The sequence below is a fragment of the Prionailurus viverrinus genome, chromosome C1 (assembly GCF_022837055.1).
Source record: "Prionailurus viverrinus isolate Anna chromosome C1, UM_Priviv_1.0, whole genome shotgun sequence".
NCBI lineage: Eukaryota > Metazoa > Chordata > Mammalia > Carnivora > Felidae > Prionailurus > Prionailurus viverrinus.
In genome coordinates, this window is record NC_062568.1 from 198,988,934 (window position 1) to 199,001,097 (window position 12,164).

A 12,164-nucleotide genomic window follows, 5' to 3' on the forward strand; every position below is an offset into this window, starting at 1 on the left:
TGATGTGGACCTAGTTATTATGGAAAGAGGTACAAGGCATATCCATGACCATGCTAGGTTGTTTACTTGTATTATTTTATTTAAGCTGTGGATGTATATACCCACTGTACAGATGAGACTCACAAATACCTAGGAAGTAGTGAGATTTAGCCCCGGAGCTGTGGGGCCTCAAACCTGCACTCTTTTTCTACTGACTCCCCTCAGTCAGATTCACCATGCAGAGGCCACAGAGCAGCCCAGAAGCACGATTCACCAACCTCCTTTTTCCCAGTGGCAGCTTGATTAAGCTCTCCAGTCTAGGTGGGACCTGGCCCAAGCCTGATGAACACAGCAGGTGAGGTCACCCCCAAATCCTCCTGAACAGAAGCTTATGACCAGAAGGAATATCCTAGAGTCCCCTTCCTGCCAGGCTCACTCTTGGGAATTAGTCTGGAAATGGCCCCTCACCTGTGGGCTTTGATATCTGGGATTTTGACACCTGGAAACCCCCGAAGGGGCAGGAGGCAGGTGAGTGGGTGACCAAAAAATGCGGGAACATGGGCCAGTGCATAACATGGGCCAGTGCATTCCTGGGCTCAAGGCCAGACTGGTTTCAGCTTCTGCAGGACATAGGGGTCAGCCAGCTGGCCTCAGGAGCGGGGCCGAGGCTGATGGGGAGTGGAGTGTGCAAGGGGTGCCCAGGCTGGCCAAGCTGGCCTAGGGCAGGCTCCTCTGGAAGGAGAAGGAGCATTCAGAGTGCTGGTGAGTATTGTGTCAGCTGACCAGGCTGGCCTTGGGCGAGCCACTCCTTTCTCCGAACAGTGAATTCACTCTGGCCCCCCCAGAGGATATCCAGGCAGACCTGTAGCAGGTGGACTGAAGTCTGCCAGATGCCACTGTGACATGTCCTTGCAGCTCACGGGCTGGGAGGGCTGACCTCAGCTTCATGGGACAGAGGTGCCTCACCCAAGAGACACTCTGCCACCCACCCAAGTTGCCGGCTTGGGCTGTCCTCGTAGGCCTTGGGGAGGCAAGAGCATGGCCTCCCTTCATCAGGGGAAGGATGCAGCTAGACCTCTCACCCTTAGGCTGGGCCTTGCCCCAGGCTTTCCAGCTTGTGCTCTTAACGCAGATTATTCTGCTGTCTGGACTACCTGCCTCGCCCCTTCCAATCCTATAGGACTTTTCTCAAACCTGCTTCCTCCAGGGCGCCCGGGTAGCTCAGTCGGTTGGGCATCCAGCTTCGGCTCAGGTCATGATCTCACGGTCCGTGAGTTCGAGCCCCGCGTCAGGCTCTGTGCTGACAGCTCAGAGCCTGGAGCCTGCTTCCCAGTCTGTGTCTCCCTCTCTCTCTGCTCCTCCCCTGCTCATGCTCTGTCTCTCTCTGTCTCAAAAATAAATAAAAACATTTAAAAACAAAAAACAAAAACCTGCTTCCTCCGCCAGGCCTTCTGTGGCTACCAAAGGGCCTCTCTGAGTTTGAGCTACAATTGTGCTCTATGTGCCTGTCATATTTACCGTATTTTATAAGATTAATGCATGCAAAATTAATGCCTGGTTTTTGTAACAATTTGAGCAACCCATACTCCACAAGGAATTTGTGGTCTCCCTTCTTTCTACCCCAGCGCCAGTCTGCCTGAGAAATAGAGACAGAATCATTCCATCAGTATTACATTTGTCCATGTCAGTGACTTGGCAATTAATCGTGTCGCCCTGTGATATGTCTTGCACTTTTATTTTGGTTCGTTTTCCCGGTAGCTGCTGTCTAGCTTTGTTGCATCTTCCCATGCGTATTGGAAACTCTGTGGACAAGCTGTGTCCAACACGCTCTCCATCTGCAGCAGCGTGCCCGTCTTTCACGTTCTGAGGACAGGAGTGGGTGTCCAGGGCTTCTCCAGGCTGGCTGGACTGCTTCGGTGCTGCCAACCTGGAGGAAAGGAAAGGAATGCAGAGAGAGCTCACGTCCCTGACCTCAGCCACTCGCTTGTGGAACCTCAGGCACATTACTCAACCTCTTGCCTATGAATTGGGCGTGATAGTAACAACACCCGTTGGTGGAAACTGTTAGGACCAGATGCACACTCACAGCCACACCCACACAGAGAGGAAGCAGTTCGTTTTCTCAGGATGGCTTAAGAATGCTTGGGTTCAAATGCCAACGCATCACATATAAGCTTTGCCTCCCTAGACAAAAGTTCCTTCCTCTCCCTGGGCCTCACTCTCTTTCCCCGTGAAATGGGGGGATAGTATCACCTCAGGCTGTCAGCGTGGTGATGAGTAGAGCTCGGCCAGGACTTGGCCTGCAGTAGATACCAGTCATGGTAATGGTCTCATCATTTACTATTGTTCTTCTGCAGAAAAAGATGCTTCGTTCATCTGCTCCCCCACTTCTGCTCACAGGATGGGGGCCTGTGACGGCCTGAACCGAGTCTGTGGTTTTATCTAAAACAAGTGCAGATCTTGCCCTGATGTGGAGTCCCACATGCTCCTGGCCAGATGGTCTTTCTGCAGCACAGGGACCACAGAACCACAGAATTCCCAGGAACCCCCATCTCTGCAGCCCGCCCAGCTGCTGGAGATCGGTTTCCTCCCTGGGAGCGGTGTGGGAGAGGGTGTTCCGATAAAAACTTACAGAGGAAGAAGTGGGCCGATTAAATGGTGTGCTGTCTTTCCTCTTTGAGACTTTGGGGAAGTGACTGAGGGAGTTTCTGGAACTCAGGGTCCCTGGAAGGAAGTACCCAGGCAATTGGGAGGCCTGTTGTCTGGCCCTGGGCTGCCAAATGATTTTCATACCGTGGGGGCCCTGGAAGTGCCGCCATATTCAAACATGGCCTCCATCTCCATCCTGGGAGCTATACTGTTGAGCAGCTGCTCCCATGGAACCTTCTTCTGGAAAGTAAGCGCAAGCAGGGATGTCTCTGAGGAGTCCAAGGTTTTCCTCATGAGAAAACTAAATGTGGCTCATTTCACTTTGAACCAAAGCCTCCTCCCTCAGGCTGTTGTGATCGGTACCTTTCTTTGCAGAGCTCCCAGAATATTCCATCATTCATTCCTTCGTTCAGCAGTTAATATGTTATACACCAGCTGTGTGCCAGACATCACTAGGTGCAGGGATTGTGTAAGGAATAAGACAGCCCTTTCTTACGGAACTTATGTTCCAGCAAGGAAGACAGTAAACAGTGAACAAATAAACAAGTAAATAAGGAATGTTGTGAAGCATTAGGGCTTTGAAACCAATCACGTAGGATGCAGGGCCATGAAGGTAAGAGGCCACTGTTACTACACCAGTCAAGGAGGGATGGGCTTTCAGAAGAGGGACATTTGAACCGAAACTTGAATTAATCATGAGAGAATGGACCACGTGGATGTGAGGAGAAGATTATTCCAGGCAGGACAGTGAGCACAGTGGTCCTGGGGCAGGGATCTGGGAGCAAGAGGGAGAGGGGCTGGAGACAGACCAAGGGGTGGAGACCCCCATCAAGGGCAGTGTTTCTCAACCTTTTTTCATTAATTGCCCCCTCCCTAAAAGGTTTTTTTCTGCTGGAAGCGTCCGACTTCAGCTCAGGTCATGATCTCACAGTTCGTGAGTTTGAGCCCCATGTCGGGCTCTGTGCTGATAGCTTGGAGCCTGGAGCCTGCTTTGGATTCTGGGTCTCCCTCCCTCTCTGCCCCTCCCCTGCTCGTGCTCTGTCTCTGTCTCTCAAAAATGAATAAATGTCAAAAAAATTTTTTAAATATTTTTTCTGCTTTATTTTTTTTAGTTCAGTTTCTTTAAAGAGATAAACTAAAACAGCTCATGCATTTCTCCCATCACCCCACCCACCAACTCTGGCAACCACTTATCTGTTCTCTAGATCTGCGAGCTTGGTTTTTAAAATATATGTTATATGTAATATATTTTTTTAAATTTGTCTTTGTCTAACTTCCTTCACTTAGCATAATATCCTTGAGTTTCATCCATGTCATCACAAATGGCAAGATTTCCTTCTTTTTTATGAATGAACAATGTTCCTGGTGTGTGTGTGTGTGTGTATGTGTGTGTATACCACATTTTCTTTACCCATTCATCCATCAGTGGGCACTTAGGTTGTCTCAATATCTTGGCTATTGTAAATAATGCTGCAGTGGACGTGGGGTGCGTATGTTTTTGAGGTAGTGTTTTTGCTGACTTAGGGTACATATCCAGAAGTAGAATCGCTGGATTATAGGGTAGGTCTATTTTTAATTTTTTGAGGAACCTCCATACTGTTTTCCACAGCGGCTGCACCAATTTATATTCCCACCAACGGTGCATGAGGGTTTCCTTTTCTCCACGTCCTCACCAATACTTGTTATTTGTCTTTTCGATACTAGTCATTCTGACAGGTATGAGGTGGTCTCTCCTTGTGGTTTTGGTTTGCATTTCCTGATGATGAGTCATGTTGAACACCTTTTCATGTGTCTGTCGGCCATCTGCATGTCTTCTTTGGAAAAATGTCTATTTATGTCTCCTGTCCATTTTTTAAAATGTATTTATTTTTGAGAGAGAGAGAGAGAAAGAAAATGAGTAGGGGAGGGGCAGAGAGAGAGAGGGAATCCCAGGCACAGAGCCTGACACAGGACTCGAACCCACGGACTGTGAGATCATGAACCGTGAGCCAAAACCAAGAGTGTGATGCTCAGCAAACCGAGCCACCCAGCCACCCCTCTTCTGCCCATTTTTTAATAAGATAATAATTATTTTTTTTTGCTGTTGAATTGTATGAGTTTTTTATATATTTTGGATATAAGCCCCTTATCGGATGTGTGATTTGTACATATTTCCTCCCATTTAGTAGGTTGCCTTTTTCATTTTGTGGATGGTTTCCTCTGCTGTGCCCATAGTGTCTTCATTAATCAGGGAAATCAGGAAGCATGATGCCTCCAGCTTTTTTCTCCTTTCTTAAGATTACTCTGGGGGAGCCTGGGTGGCTCAGTCGGTTAAGCATCCAACTCTTGATCTCAGCTCAGGTCTTGATCTCAGGGTCATGATTTCAAGCCCCATGTGGAGCCTACTTTAAAAAAAAAAAAAGATTACTCTGGCTATTCAGGGTCTTTCATGGTTCCATATAGATTTTAGGATTATTTGTTCTGTCTCTGTAAAAAATGCCGTTGGAATTCTGATAAGGATTGCATTGAATCTGTACATTGCTTCTGGTAGTATGGACAGCATAACAGTATTAATTCTTCCAGTCTATAAACACAGAATATCTTTCCATTTAAGCGTCTTCTCCAATTTCTTTCACCAATATCTTGTTGTTTTCAATATACAGCTCTTTCAACTTCTTGGTTAAATTTATTCCTATATATTTTATTCTTTTTGACGTAATTGTAAATGGGACTGTTTTCTTAACTTCTCTTTTTGATAGTTCATTATCAGTGTAGTATAGAAATACAACAGGGACACCTGGGCAGCTCATTTGGTTAAGCGTCTGATGATTTTGGCTCAGGTCATGATCTCATGCTTCATGAGTTAGAGCCCTGAATCAGGCTCTGCACTAATAATGCAGTGCCTGCTTGGGATTCTCTGTCTCCCTGTCTCTCTCTGCCCCTCCTCCACTTGCACACTCTCTCTCTCTCTCTAATAAACTTAAAAAAAAAGAAAAAAAGAAATATAACAGACTTTTGCATATTGATGTTGTATCTTGCAACTTTATTGGATTTGTTTATTGGTTCTGACAGGTTTTTGATGGAGTCTTTAGGGTTTTCTGTATGTAATATCACATTCTCTGCATTATAGCAACAGTGTTACTTCTTCCATTCCCTTTTTTTTTTCAAAATTAAAAGACATTTATTCTCTCATTCACCATATTCACAGAACAAAAGATTTATAACTTGTGTTTAACTTGATAGATTTAAGTATTTCTTCCTTTCCAATTCAGATGCCTTTTATTTCTTTTTCTTAGCTAATTGTTCTGACTACAGCTTTCAGTGCTCTGTTGAATAGAAGTGGCAAGAGTGGGCATCCTAGTCTTTACCTGATCTTAGAGGAAAAGCTTTCACCAGTGGGTATGAGGTTAGCTGTGGGCCTTTATTATGTAGAGGCACATTCCCTCTATACTTTGTTGACAGTTTTTATCATAAATGGATACTGAATTTTGTCAAATGCTTTTTCTGCATCTGTTGAGATGATATAATTTTTATCCTTCATTGTGGACATTGAACCATCCTTGCATCCCTGGAATAAATGTGACTTGCTTGTGGTGTATGATCCTTTTAATGTTTCATTGAGTTCTGTTTGCTCATATTTTGTTGAGGATTTTTGTGTCTATGTTCATCAGGAATGTTGGCCTATAATTTTCTTTTCTTGGGGCATCTTCAGTTTTGGTATCAGGGTAATGCTGGCCTTGCAAAGTAAGTTTGGAAGAGTCATCTCTTCTGTCTTTTGGGAGAGTTTGAGAAAGATTGGTCCCTTAATTCTTTGTTGAATGTTTGGTAGAACTCACCGGTGAAGCTGTCTGGTCCTAGACTTTTGTTTGTTGAGAGGTTTTTGATTACTGATTCAATCTCCTTACCAGTAATTGGTCTGTTCAGATTTTCTGTTTCATCATGATTCAGTCTTGGTAGGCTGTGTATTTCTAAGAATTTATCCATTTCGTCCATGAAGTCCAGTAAGAATATAAGAGATACTACTACTTACAGTTTATGTATTATATGTACACGTGAAAGGGTAAGATATTTCTGCTCCCTAAGAGCTAATTCTCTCCCCCTTCGGGGGCAGTATTGTCCCTGTTGAGAGTGCACGACATAGGGCCTTATAGGCAGTTTTAAGGGATTTGTGTGCTCCAGAGTATATTTGAATTCAGAGTCGTTCAAGACACTAGCTGTTTAAAGTCCACACCCGGGGTTCCACCTCAGCGTCTACTAGACCGTCTCCAGCTAAAAATGTTGGAAACCGAACTGCTTATCCCCCTCCCCATCCCTCGACCCCTTGCTCAGGTCAAGGAAATGCAGTGGCATCTGAGACTCCTCTTTCTCTCATACTCCAACTGCTTCTCGCCCCTTCTCTGCTGTCGCCCCAGCCCAAGCCCGCACCATCGCTTACCTCGTCTGTTGCAGTGACCTGCCACCTGGCCGTCTTGCTTCACCTCTGTTTCCCCAGTGCCTTCCAGGTCATAGATGCCCCACGGGAGAGGATGAAAGAGAGGAGAGGGGAGAGGGTGCTGAGGGTTGTCCCAGTGGGCTCCATGAACCAGAGGGAGGCAGGGGGAGCCATGGAGGAGCGGGACCTTCTCCCAGAGCTCCTGCCCCAGCCGGTGTCACTGTGGGAATACAGGGGATGTGAGTGCCGATTCCTGGTGAGGCCTGTGCCCCTGGCCCTTCCTGCCACACCTGCCTCATTTCCTGCCTGTGCCAGTCTCCATCAGGCACTGACCTCATCGCCCTCTCGGCGCCCAGATACGGCATCCTTCCTCATCAGACAGACACTGGGCTCCGTTCTCCCAGCAAATACTGCTGGGGGCTACTCTGTGCCCTCCTCTGAGTTCAGGCGAGGAAACGGACAAGTAGGACAAACTAGTGGGTGAAGCGGCCCAAGCACAGGCCCCCGTGTCCCCGCCACATTGAGCTCAGCCTTCAGCCCAGAGTTCAGGCAAGGGGTTCCCTGGGGCCTCCCCCACCATCCTTTCTCAGGGCCTCCTGTCCTCATAGCGTTTGCCCTCCGTGCGGACAGATGCTTTGTGATCATCTCATTGCTGTCTGTCTCACCTACCAGCCTACAGGCCTTCTGTGGACAGACACATATCCACGTGGTCTGCTGCACTCTCCCTCCAGCCCGGCAGCCACCAAACCATAGGAACTCAATAAACATTTGTGAAAAAAACAAGCAAATGTGAGATCCAGGGTGTGGAGCTCAGAGGAAGGAAGTTTGAACTCATTAGGGGCAGCCTCTCAGTGAAGGAGAGCGGGAGGGTGTGTGTGTGCCTGAAGCACACATTCTGTCCTCCTGGCGATAATGCAGAGAAAGATGGGCACTGGAACTCTCTAGAATGAGCACAGCCAGGCTGTTCCTCCGGAGCCTTTCTTTGGGCCTCTTATCTCAGTGGCCTTGGTGCAGCAGGGGAGGGAGATGCCAGGCCCTCTCATTGGCCAGAGTACACAGAGCACACTCCCCCATCACCGACCCTGGCATTTCAGGGTCACGGCCAGAGCCACATATGGAAGATGAGACGCTACTTTCGGGCTCTGGCAAGCAATGATGATTCTTTTGCTTTCCCTTCTAACAGCCCAGCTGCTGGGAGGCATTGTCATAGAAACAAGGCTTCGGGGGAGGGGTGGAAACCCCCCTTTTGCTTTCCCTGAAGTTCTGCTTCCTGAGTCTGAGGAGCAGGGAGAGGTCCAGCTCTCCCCATTTCTGCCCTCCCCTCCGGAAGGCTTCCTTTCGTGCCCCAGAAGGGAATAGGGACGCGCAGGTGTTTCTAGGCTTCAGCGGCATGGCAGGCTGTGGCTTCCAGGACTGTGTGGACCCTCCACAGCCCCTCATCACTCAGGCCCCTGGACCACTGTCTCTCTCAGGGTTCTGTCTCTGCATCTCCCTTCAGACTAGCTCAGGCTGGTCCCATGCCTTCTTCAGGGCCATCACCCTGACTTCAGCAAGATGGGGGTTGATGCTCTCTGACCAGAGAAAACCGTGGTGCTGGTTATGGTAAGAATTGGGGGGAGGCCAGGTGGGCTTTTGCAACAGGGCTGGGAGAGCTAAAGTGACCCACGCTAAAAGTCAAGTCAGGAGCTGACGGGTGCCCCCTGCACCACAGGCCACTCCAAATGGATATCTTTTCTCTAGATAGCATGCCCTTGTGCGCCTCTCGTGTTTCCCCAAACTCTCCAATTTCGTCCAAACCCAAGGCTCTTTTCCCCTCATTTCTACCTGGTGAATAACTTCTTACCTTTAAAAGAACCAGCTCGGGGAGCTTGGCTGGCTTAGTCCGTGGAGCATACAACACCTGATCTAGGGGTTGTCAGTTCGAGCCCCACAGTGGGTGTAGAGCCTACTAAAAAAATTTTTTTTAATATTTTTTTATTGTTTTTTATACTTATTGATTTTTTGAGAGACAGAGCACAAGTTGGGGAGGGGCAGAGAGAGGAGACACAGGATCCGAAGCAGGCTCCAGGCTCCGAGCTGTCAGCACAGAGCCTGACGCGGGGCTTGAAATCACAAACCGTGAGATCATGACCTGAGCTGAAGTTGGACGCTTAACCGACTGAGCCACCCAGGTGCCCCTAAAAAATATTTTTAATAAAAAATAAATAAAAGAACTGGCTTAGAGCTAGAGTCCCCCTGACCCCACCTCACCCCACCAAAGGGTGTGAATTTTCTTTGGGCTCCATAGCCATTTGCAGTAACCAAAGCACCTCCGTGTCTCCTGGTCATTTCTTTGCTTGGCTGTGTCCACTACTAGACCATGAACTCCCTGGAGGCAGAGACTACCTGGGTCTTATTCATGTCTGTAAAACTGGAGCCAAGCCCAGTGCCCGGCACTCAATAGGTGCTCCATGTTGGGGCCTTCACCAAAGAACGTCTCCGGAGAGGCTCCATAGGAAAGATGGCCTCCGGGAGAGGCCTTGAAGGCTGTAAGATTTTGACAGTGTCCCATACAGGAGGGCCAGGGGGACGTTTTTCTTCATGTGTTTTCTTGTCTGTTATCTGTGTCGTCATACTAGAAAGGAAGAAGCACTGGGACGGGGACATTGTCTTTTGTGTCCCCGAAGCTTGTGCAGTACCTAGCACAGAGTGAGCATCTAGCATCTATTTAGTGGATGAGTGGATAAGGATCTGCCAGAAAAGTCTTCATGGAGGAGGTGGGGTTTGGGGGAGTCTTTGAAGGAAGCAAGAGAAGGAGTTTCTGGGTCCAGGAGAAGTGAATTTGAAATGAGGAAAGGTGACTGTGGAGCAGTGAGGAAGGGGTTCCCCAGGGAGGCAGCAAAGTGGACAGACAGAATTGAGGGGGTCAGGGACCCAGGCGTTATCTGGAACAGGGCTCTGAGATGAAGGCTCAGGCATGGGAGCTCTGGCAGGTAGTAGGTCCTTCACGACCTGAACAGCAGGACGTGGTCACCTTCCCTGGGTATAAGCAGGGCCCTGTCCTGTGCTGGTGCACGTACAGGAGTGTGGCCCTCAGCAGGCGGCTCCTGGACCGGGACATTGAGGACAGGGAGAGGGGGACCAAGGTCTCCCAGGCGTCCCGGTGTAAGGATAGAGGTGCTGACTGTTGAGTTAGGAAGAGACACGGCAAAAGCACTCTGCGTGAACTGTAAATCTGATGAACAGCCTGGACCCTCAGGGGAGAAAGGGAGAAGGAAACTCCTAGGGAATGAGGCCTTGGAAACTTCCATTCAGCTCCAGGCTTTATCCCAAGAGAAGTCATCTGGGATCTGAAAACCAAAACAGGCCTCTGTCCCACACACCAGGCGGGGGTGTCTGGGCCACGTGTTACCCAGCAGGGAAAGCAGGGTGTCCTCCTGGGTGGCCCATGCTGCCAGCCTAGGGACATGTCTGCAAACCTGCCTGGCAGACAGGGAGACACATGGTATGCTTTTCTTATTTTCCCTCAGCAAAAATTAGGAAGCACCTCATTTCCCAGGATCTGCCCAGGGGCAGTCATATACCCGCTGTGACTGAGTCTTTGTGGCTACCTGACAGGGAGAAGTCCTAGGTCTTTTTACAGCTGAGAACACCGAGGCTCTGAGAAGGACTCCCTCAGTGCTACCCACTGAGCAACTGAGGGCGTGTTGCAAACTGCTATCCCTTGTCATTCCAGAAAATTCCACAGCCAGTGTGAGCGAGGCAGAAAGGAAAGCCCAAGTATACTACCGTGCATGTATGAATGAAACCAGGATCGAGGAGCTTAAGGCCAAGCCCCTGATGGAGCTGATTGAGAAGGTGAGTTCTTGGAGCAGGCTCTCATGGATCTCCTCCAGCCTGAGCTACCTGCCTCCGCCCCTCTGGCTGCCACCCCAGCTCTCAGGTACCACTGGGGCCTGGCGACCTCACATCTCCAACCACCGCACCCAGCTGGACTGTAGAACCTGTCGGGGCTGAGTGTGTCTGAGTGTGTGTGTGTGTGTGTGTGTGTGTGTGTGTGTGTGTGTGTATGCGTGCACATGCTCATGTGCACGCATGCGTCTCTGTGGGTGGGAATATCTGTATTTGTGTCAGGGTACACGTCAGCACCTGTTGTGGATGTGTGCCACACGTATGTATGCCTCTCTGCATCTGTGTGTGGGATGGGGGCCGTATTTATAGAAAAAGCATTCTCTACCTTGTTGATTCCCTTTCCACAGAGGGTGTGTTTTTGTGAAGAGGGGTATGTTCCAGAAGGACCAACTGAAAGTCTCAGATCTAAAGCAGAACCCCCTCCCCCCCGCCCCAGGGCACCTGGGTGGCTCAGTTGGTTGAGCGTCTGACTCTTGATTTCCGCTCGGGTCCTGATCCCAGGTAGTGGGCTCAAGCCTTGTCAGCTCCGTGCTGAGCGTGAAACCTGCTTAAGATTCTCTCCCTCTGCCCCTCTCCCCACTGTCTTTGTCTCTCTTAAAAAAAAAAGAAGAAGAAGAAGAACCCTCTCCTCCCCCATGAGGAGGGCCCCAGTTACCCCAGGCCTCCCATTCTCTCACAGGGGAGGACTCTTTCTTGCTGGGCACCTCCCAGTCAGCCTTGGATGGACTCTGCAGGGGCTGCCTATGACTGGCTAGGCTGCCTGACACCCACAGAGGGTGGCCATGGATGTTTCCCAGCTGTCTCATGCTCCCTCAGGGCCCCGCCTCCTGGCTTGGCTCTGAGAAGTCATTGCAGCAGGATGGGGAGCTGTGGACACCGGAGACCAGACAGTCCTCCCCTCTGGCACTGGTCCCACATGCCAGTGTGTGCCAAGCCAGAGACACCGAGGAGGTTACAAAATCCCATCTTCGGGGCACCTGGCTGGCTCAGTTGGTAGAGTATGCGACTCTTGATCTCGGGGTCGTGAGTTTGAGCCCTGTGTTGGGTATAGAGCCTACTTGAAAACCAAAACTCCCAGGGGCACCTGGGTGGCTCAGTCGGTTAGGCATCTGACCTCGGCTCAGGTCATGGTCTCACGGTTCACCCCGCGTTGGGCTCTGCACTGACAGTGTGGAGCCTGCCTGGGATTCTCTCTCTCATGCTCTAAACAAACAAACAAACAAACAAACAAACA

The 12,164-nt window shown here is 49.5% G+C and overlaps 1 protein-coding gene across 3 annotated transcripts in view; it reads left to right on the forward strand.

Annotated features, from left to right (window-relative positions):
* ECE1 (endothelin converting enzyme 1) overlaps positions 1–12,164 on the forward strand; it is a 113,854-nt gene that overhangs the window by 70,411 nt on the left and 31,279 nt on the right. For all 3 annotated transcript variants that reach the window (XM_047869801.1, XM_047869802.1, XM_047869800.1), the window contains exon 5: positions 10,755–10,876. In XM_047869801.1, coding sequence (XP_047725757.1) covers positions 10,755–10,876 — 122 coding nt within the window. The remainder of the gene's footprint in view (positions 1–10,754; positions 10,877–12,164) is intronic.